This window comes from Sciurus carolinensis, chromosome 16, assembly GCF_902686445.1.
Source record: "Sciurus carolinensis chromosome 16, mSciCar1.2, whole genome shotgun sequence".
NCBI classification, from domain to species: domain Eukaryota; kingdom Metazoa; phylum Chordata; class Mammalia; order Rodentia; family Sciuridae; genus Sciurus; species Sciurus carolinensis.
Genome location: NC_062228.1, coordinates 40,932,684 through 40,940,915, shown reverse-complemented (window position 1 = coordinate 40,940,915; position 8,232 = coordinate 40,932,684). Strand labels below are relative to the sequence as shown.

Below are 8,232 nucleotides of genomic sequence, written 5' to 3'. Positions count from 1 at the left end.
TTAAAAAAATTTTTTTTAGTTGTAAATAGATATGTTATCTTTATTTTTTTTGGGGGGGGGGGTTACCAGGGATTGAACTCAGGGGCACTCAACCACTGAACCATATCCCCAGCTCTATTTTGTATTTTATTTAGAGACAGGGACTCACTGAGTTGCTTAGCACTAAGCTTTTGCTGAGGCTGGCTTTGAACTCAAAATCCTCCTGTCTCACCCTCCTGAGCTGCTGGGATTATAGGCTGTGCCACCTTGTCCAGCTTTATTTTATTTTTTATGTGGTGCTGAGAACCCAGAGCCTCACATGTGCTAGGCAAGCGCTCTACCACTGACCCACAACCCCAGCCCCACAGCAGAACATCTTTAGGGCTTGCTTTTTAGGGATGTTTTTCAACACTGGTTCACAAAGTGCCCCAAGCCTTCTCTTGCCTGAGAGAAATTAGTATTGTGTTGTTTGTGGGAGAAGGAGTTAAAATCTGTGGCATCTCTAAAGGCACCCTGGTAAGCCAGGGGCAAAAAGAATAGGATTGAGTGAGATTGAGTGAGGCAGAAGGAGCTTCTCTCAGCAATTGTTGTAAGAGGTTTGATCAGCTTAAGACCTTGTGGGTCTTTTAAAAGCATGACCACAGACATAAGCTAACAGATTCTAGGTTTCTCTACATGGCACTGGAACCTATGTGCTGAGGAGGAGTGGAAGCAGGTCAGGATTGGGTGCCCAACAGGAATCCAGCTGCTATTTGCTTCTGTCCTTTGGCCCTCCAAGCTGCTCTTGTGGAAAACTGCCAATTCCCTCCACCTGGTCCCCTTTCTCACTTCTGGGATGAGAAAGAAAAAAAAAAAAAATCCGTGTTGGTTTTCAGCCAAACCAAAATCTCTTGATTTTGTTCTAAATTATCTCTAGAAAGTTGAATGCATCTATTTTCTCAGCCTCGTTTCCCCAAGAATGTGACAGAGCCTCTCTGGATCCCAAGTAGGAGGTGGCAGCACTGTTCAGGCAAATTCCTGCCTGGGACCAAGGGTGCTTTCCACATTTCCTTATTTATGAATCAAAAGAAGCAAGGATGGTTTACCTCTGTTGTATATAATTGTGATTCCAGTACTTTATCGTGCAACCTCAAAATTCAATCTGTATTCTAGAATATAGATTTGAAAATAGATGCAATTATTTATTTGGTAACCTAAGGGTACATAAAGACCTCTGACTCATTGGCACATCCAATGTCTTTCATTTTAAAAAACATGATTAATAATACATGATGTGGTAATGTCATTTTTCTTTCAGACGTTTATGTACACACATATTTAAATATATATACATCATATGTATGCATATGTATATATGTGCATATACATACACACACATATATATTTAAAGCTTCTTAAATTTCAAGTTAAATTGGTTACATTCTAACACTGTGTCAGAGTTCATTGACTCAAAATCTCTGTGGGCCAGGAATAATGCCACATGACCCGACAATGTGGGGGTCAGGGAGCAGTTCAACTCCCTCCAAAGCCAACCATCCTATTGGCTAGCAAGCAAATTCTGAGGATAGATAGGATTAAGTGTTTCAAAGAGGATTCCCTTGCCCTCCCTCAAAGGAGGATCAAACACTCTGGTCTATTTCTGCAACAACAACAACAACAACAACAACAACAAAGCTCCTGAGAAGGAGAAAGTGCCTGTTTACATAGCATGTGGCCATTCCCAATGCCTCCTCATCCTCTCTCATCCAAGGCTGGCTGGGGAGAGCCCTTCTTGGCAGGCAAGTGTTTGCGGTGGATTCAATCCTGCTACAGCAGGTTTAACAGACTTTCTTTGGTTTCCTAAATAGGGTCAGAGCTTGTACAGCAGTGGGAGTTTAAGACCCCAAATCTCTTTTAACTGCTTTTGGTGACTAATGGATAAATTGCCATAAACAGGGCGCCATAAAGAAAGCACTTTGTATGAACTTCTATCTGCACATTCTCCTAAACTTAGGCCCCAAAGGATCGAGGTAATAAAAAAAACTGCTTACATCTTATTGCAATTTGTTTCTTATCCAGGAAACAGAACAGCCACCTACAAAGAGCAAAACCACCCCCCTCTCCATGCTTCATACCACCTCGCCCATTTCTCCAAACTGTCCCATGCAGAATGGGAGATGTCTGCAGAAGTAGGGGCACCAAACTTGGACTCAGTGTAAAGACGCCCCAGTAGCACACGCGTTAACACATTAACTCAAAGGGATCTGGGGTCACTGTGAACCGTTTCTATTAATAGGGAATAAAGCTCCTGCAGACATTAGCGGTAATGCCCGGACAGCTCAAGCAAAGTTAACTCCTCCCCGGCCAGCAAGAGAAAATCACGTCCTGCCCAGGCAGAGGTGTGCTAGAAATGCGTATACACATGCACACGCGGTGTTTTTGTGCTGCTTCCTTTGACAGGCCAGACAGCAAGCCCACCCTGGATCTTGTTTCCGGAGAGGGAGCATGGCAGCCGGCGGGGTGGAGGGTGACTGTCAGGTGTCAACCTAGCTTTGCCACGCTCAAGGCAAGGGCCACAGCTGCCAGCAGCACTGCGCTGAAAAGGGTAGCAGCCAGGGCCTTGCCGGGGTCGCAGGACCTCGGGCGCTCCTCTACTGACATGCCGCCGGCTGAGGAGGCGCCCACGCTGATACTGGACTGGAGTTCGGCGCCCGCGGTCTGCCGGGCCTGCACTGTCCAACGGGGCACGTTGACCTTCATTTCCATATCGTTGATCATCTCGCCCACCTGAAGGACCTCGCGCTCCAACTCCTTCAGATCTGAGACGTCGAAGTCGCGTTCAGCCTGGTGCCTCAGGCTGCGGGCACTCAAGGCTCGCGCTGCTACGCGGGAGGAATCGCCAGCTACACCAGTACGCACCAGAGGCCTCAGGGGCGTATGCAATGGGAACGCGGCTCCCAGTGCCAGCGCGCGTTGCATGTCTGCTTCCAATAGGTCCAGACAGCCAGAAAAAGCCACCCAGAGGCGCTCGAACTCCGCGCGATCCTCCGCCGCTAGACCCCGGTCGCGCAGCGCAACAGTCAGCCGGGCACCTGTGGTCACCGCCAGCTCCCGCGCCTTCTGGCGCGTCTTCTGTAGCTCCTCCCTCAGGTTCTGCGAGTCCGCGGAGCCGCCGACGGTCAGCACCAAGTGGTGGTAGCAAGCGGTGGTCTTATTGAGAGCGTCTAGAAGTGCCTTGCATTCCTCCCTGGCCATGGCGGTGCGGTCCGTCGCGACCCAGCAGCCAGCGCCCCTCTCACACCCTCAGTGCTGCAGGACGCGCCCAGCCCAGATGCCAGCCTTGAGGTGAGCGACCCGAACACTCCTCATGGCCCGAGATTCGCTCCGCGTTTCAGTAGCTGTTGACGAACTCTTCAGGGACCCTCGACGTGCACCTTCAAAGACCCAGCGCTGGGAGGGAGTTGAGTTAGCTGCCTCCCATTCGCTCGTTCATTCTTTCCAGACGCGCTCCAAGTCACACACCGTATCTTTGCACGACTCTTCCTTCCACAGCGGCTCCCTGAGAAACTCGGGGAGCGGACCCCATCCTCCTCTAGACCCACCCCAGGGCTAGCGGGCCGCCCAGCCGTGCGCTTAGCCTTAGTCGCAGCCAAGGGCAGCCGAGTCGGGTTCCGTAAGACCCGCCCACCCCAGTCCTTGCAGTGTGCTTCCACCCCCTGGACCAGGAGTAGGCGGGGCCCCGCGCGGAAAAGTCACGTGTGGGTCTAACATCTCTAACTCCTCCGCACCCCATTACTGTTCTGGAATGTTGAGACCCAGCAGATGCAACCTTTCCTTATTGTGCAGATGAAGAAACGAAGCAAGAAGAACTGGGTAAAAAGGCTTAGCTCATGCGGAGTCCATGCAAGCAAAGGGTCTAGAACACAAGGACCCTGACTCTCAGATCCTGTAGGCAACAGAGAGTGTTGTGCCTCGTAGGACTGGGCACTTGAGCCCTGAAAAGCGAACAGTGAACAGCGATCCGTGGGGTGGGACAATTTCCGGATGGGGTTCTCTTTCTCCCTTTGCAGTCCAGCCTCCTTTCAGAAACCTAGCTTGGACCCCACCCCTAGTGTCAGATCGGCCCTCGGGCCCGCCCCTACTGTTCTGGGCACGCGCAGTTGTTGACTCTGGGAGGGGCTACCCTGAGTAGGAAGCGTTATGAGTTGTCTGAGTACCACCCCCGGCTGGGCCGGACTCAATGATTGCTTCGCGTACACGTCACTCTGGATAAGGACCGCCGCTCATTGGACCTGGCGGACTGAGGCGCCGCTCCGCCCAACGGCGGTGTGGAAGGGTGGGCTGTGGAGCCGAGCCGCCGCACAGGGGTGGTGGGCACTGAGGTCCCAGCAGAGGGCCTAGGAGGTGCTGCCGCAGCCCAGAGATGGGCTGGGAGTGAAACTATGTAGCCTTTTAAGTAAGTGTCCTCTGGCCTGTCTCCTCCCGCGCCTTCCTCCTCTCGGGACCGCGGCGCCTCGGGGCCCTGAGGCCGGGCGGGGCCCGGGAGCGGGAAGGGGGAGGGGCTCCCTCCTCGCGGAGCCGGCGCCCCAGGCTGGGCTGCTGGGCCCCGGACAGCCCTGGCCTCAAGCTCGCAGGGCCGCCCGCGTTCTCCCGTTCAGGTGCGCAGCCGGACGTGCTGTGCCTACTATGCCCCTCATATCCAGAGGGAAGGGGAGGGCGACACGAAGAATGCGCCCTCTAACCCCTGCATTCCCGGACCGGCTGGCGGGTCTGGGGTCCGGGGAACTCGAACTTGGGGGTAGTGGGCGGGGACGGTCGCTCATGCGTGGGGTCGCTTCCGCTGTTTCTTAGCGGCCGGGGGGGACCGGTAGGGGAAGGCTGGTACATGGGTTATGGTCCTGGGAGATGACGAAGGCAGAGCGGGGAATCCCTGCTTGCCTGCCTTTTTTTGGGATGGGGTCTCCTCGCTCACCTAGGTGAAGATTACTTCAGGAAAACTCTTAAGCACCAAGAGATGTTCCAGACTCTGGGCTTGTTTAATTTTTTCGTTGAAGATGGGATGCTTAGCGGCGCGCTGGTCAAGCCTTACTCCTCTGGCTGCCGCTGGAAGTGCAGAGGATGTGCTCGTGCTGGTGGTGGGAGCAAGTGGCACATCTTCACTCAGGGTTTAGGACATTAAGGGAACGAGGAGTGGCAATACTGGGGGGACTATTAGGGTGCACGTGAACTGAGATTTTCAAAATTTATAGATTCACGGAGAGAGAGCCTTGCTTTGATTAAATAACGCACTCTCCCCACTGGCCCTAGTCTAGTGGCAAAAAAGCCTTCCCAGCCTTGACTTGTCACCCAAAATAATCCTGCCAGGCAGCATTACTGGGAAAGCAGGCAGTAGTGTCTGCATAGGCTTGGGTGTGCCTCCGTCTACCTTTTGAGCTGTTTGCCCTTACCAGGGCCACTGCTGGATCTTTGTTATTGATACATCCACGTGCAGTTTAGTGTTTCTGTGGCTTCCGCCCTGTTCGCCCTTTCTGTGCTTATTAGTTGCCAGCATTAGGCTGGTGTCCAATAACTTCAGCCTCTCATAGAGGTACTGAGGAATGTGACTACATGATTCTAGATACCAGACCTAGAAAAGATTCAGTCCAGAAGAATTCGGGCCTCATTTGCCCTGAAGTTCTTTCAGTATTCGAGAGTCACTGAGAAGTGGCCCTTGGAGCGTCTGCCCTTCTAGCCAAGATACTGGCAGAGAGATGGGTGAATGTTGGTTCCACCTGCAACTCTAGGAGCAGTATGAGGGGTAGCATTCTCCCCACCCCACTTTTTTGTGGTATTGGGGATAAAACTCTGGGCCTTATGCATACTAGGAAAGTGCTCTACCATTGAGCTACCCAAGTACCAGGGATTACAGGTGTGGGCCGGTCTGATTGGGTGGCATTCTGAGGCATGGTTGTTTTCCTCCAAATTTGCCTGCTTTTTCCATAGTTCCACCCTGTGTCCAGGCATTGGTCTTTTCTTCCTCTTAACTCTTCACATTCCAGCTATCATTGTGTTTGACCAGCTTTGAGCATCCTGTTTGTTTTGGGGTTTTTGCCTTTATGCCTGCTTGGCTAGTGCCTGGGGCTAGCCCTGCACCTATGCTGTTGTGGGCAGTGGATTTCCAGATCCTGTGAGAGATGATCTCTCCCTGAGAGGTTGAGCTTTTTTTGTTTTATTTATTTATTTTTTTAAGTTTTTTTTGAGCTGCTTCTTAACACCCCTCTAGCATTTTGTTCAATTGTCTAAACAGTTGCTGCCTTCCTACAGTGAGCCAGATGCAGGGCAGAGTGCTTTAAAGTAGAGCTTTAAGAAAAATATGGACAGGATCCATAAATGTTACAGGCCAGGACACAAGTGAATATAACAGCACATATTACATCATCCACTGGTATTAAAAATAGATGAAAAGAAAGTTTCTTTCTTTCTTTCTTTTTTTTTTTTTTTTTTTTTTGGCTCTCTCACTTTTTCTTTCTGAATCATAAATTAAACCAACTGGAGAGTGTTGCTCTTTAGTTGGAAAGTGTGCCTAGTGAAGTCTTTGGTCAGAGCCCTAGAAGGGTGGAAGCAGTCACAAGGGTGAGATTTTGGCAGGGAGTGCATCTCTGGGAGGCAGAGACTTCTCTGTGCTGGATTCTGCTGAGCCAGGCTGCACACTGTCACCAGATGGTTCCTGACTAACCAGACTTATCCAGGCTGGCAGGATGGTTGAAGACCACAAAACCATGAGTGTGCATACTGCCTTCCTAAATGCACGATACTAATTTGAGGCCTCACGTGTCTCTCCTGTCCATAGAGTAACTTCAGTAACTCAAGTTCAGGTGTATTTGGTATTTCTAACCAATTGCATTAGACTTGCTGTAAATTAGCCCATCATTTTCGCTCAGGCAGGGATGGAATATTTATTTATTTATTTATTTATTTATTTCTGCTTGCAGTGCTGGGGAACCACCCAGGGCCTATGCTTTTGAGGTAAGCACTGTACTAACTGAGTTATATCCCCCAGCCCTGGGATTTATTTTTTAAAGGAGTTTTATAAGAAAATTCACTTTCCAGTTGTGTAAGAAAAATTTTGTGTGTGTGTGCATGTATTTTATAAGTAAACTTATCAGAGCTTTAAACAATTTTAAGCAATTATCCATATATTTCAATTCAACTTTGGCATTAACCCCCAGATTGTACTTGATTACTCTATATTGTTTAGGACAGAAAAGTTGAGAACAGAGCTGGACAGAGCTCTTTGAATCCCCACTTCTGGACAGGGGGTTCATGCATTTGCAACCAGGAGTACTGATGTCTAAGGGAAAGCAGATGACTTGGGGGAAGATAACAGCAAGCTCTGGCTGCTCAAGCAGCAGTGCTAGCTAAGAACCTTGTGTGTTTACACACTTCACATATGTGACCTGAATGTTTTGATGTGGCATTCAGGGCCTTTCCTTTCCTTGCTGTTCTATACCCCTCTGATCTGCTGTGCTGGATTCTTTTTTTTTTTTTTCCCCTCTTCTTGTGATGCTGGGGATGAGCCCAGGACCTTACTATGCATGTGTGCCCTACCACTGAGAGCTCCACCTCTATCTCCAGTCCTCTGCTTGGATTCTTGATTCTTTGGACTCATCCTCTCATTTAGTTAAAAAAAAAATACTCTTGGGTATTTTCTGCAGGCATGGAACCTATCCCTGCATCCTGAATCTTTGGTCCCAGTTTTGTCCCTGCCAGGCATGCCTCCCCCTCTCCACCTGCTCCCTTTTCTCTCTGGTCCATTCCTCCCAACTGGTTTGTTTTTCCACAGAAGTGCTCCCTTGTCACTTCCGTCTTGGGAGTCGAGGTTTTGGAGCTCTGCCAGCACCTTGACTGAGGAGCAGGAGTGTCCTTTCCTAGCTTTAGTCTGATCATATTTTGCAACCAGTTTCTCACACGGTTTTTGTCTGAAACACCTTTACTGTTGCACTCTGCCACATAGAACCAACTGTGTTGGGAACTAAGAAAAATGTCATTTTCTTATGACTGTCCTGGCAAAATTGATCATCCAGTTGTTCTCTTGGGGACTCATAAAAGGATTATCTGGGTTCCAGTAACTGAATTCATCAATAAAATACCTGAACAGTTGCGCAACTCTCCTGAGGGCCCAAGAAGGGATTCTTTGTAGCCATTTTTATGGTAGACTCTGCTTCCTAAGAGGATTTGCAAGGATCTCAGGGGCTTTCATTAGGCAGACCCCAGGGAGTCTGCAGCCAGGACAGC

General features: G+C 49.9%; 2 protein-coding genes across 8 annotated transcripts in view; one reads left to right on the top strand and one right to left on the bottom strand.

Annotated features, from left to right (window-relative positions):
* Positions 1 to 1,251: 1,251 nt before the first annotated feature.
* Rgs9bp (regulator of G protein signaling 9 binding protein) lies at positions 1,252 to 3,390 on the bottom strand. The gene has a single exon (XM_047529941.1). The coding sequence runs from the start codon at positions 3,211 to 3,213 to the stop codon at positions 2,500 to 2,502; it is 714 nt and encodes a 237-aa protein (XP_047385897.1). The 5' UTR covers positions 3,214 to 3,390; the 3' UTR covers positions 1,252 to 2,499.
* An 889-nt stretch (positions 3,391 to 4,279) lies between these two features.
* Ankrd27 (ankyrin repeat domain 27) overlaps positions 4,280 to 8,232 on the top strand; it is a 50,997-nt gene continuing 47,044 nt past the window's right edge. For 3 of the 7 annotated variants that reach the window (XM_047529364.1, XM_047529362.1, XM_047529358.1), the window contains exon 1: positions 4,280 to 4,414. The gene's annotated coding sequence lies outside the window, so the exon portion shown is untranslated. Of the gene's footprint in view, positions 4,415 to 6,929; positions 6,964 to 8,232 lie in introns of all 7 variants that reach the window. The other 4 variants (XM_047529361.1, XM_047529357.1, XM_047529360.1 and 1 more) reach the window with 3 other exon arrangements.

Excerpts from the sequence above, each read along its gene's own strand:
- Rgs9bp (XM_047529941.1), bottom strand. The coding sequence starts at position 3,213 with ATGGCCAGGGAGGAATGCAAGGCACTTCTAGACGCTCTCAATAAGACC.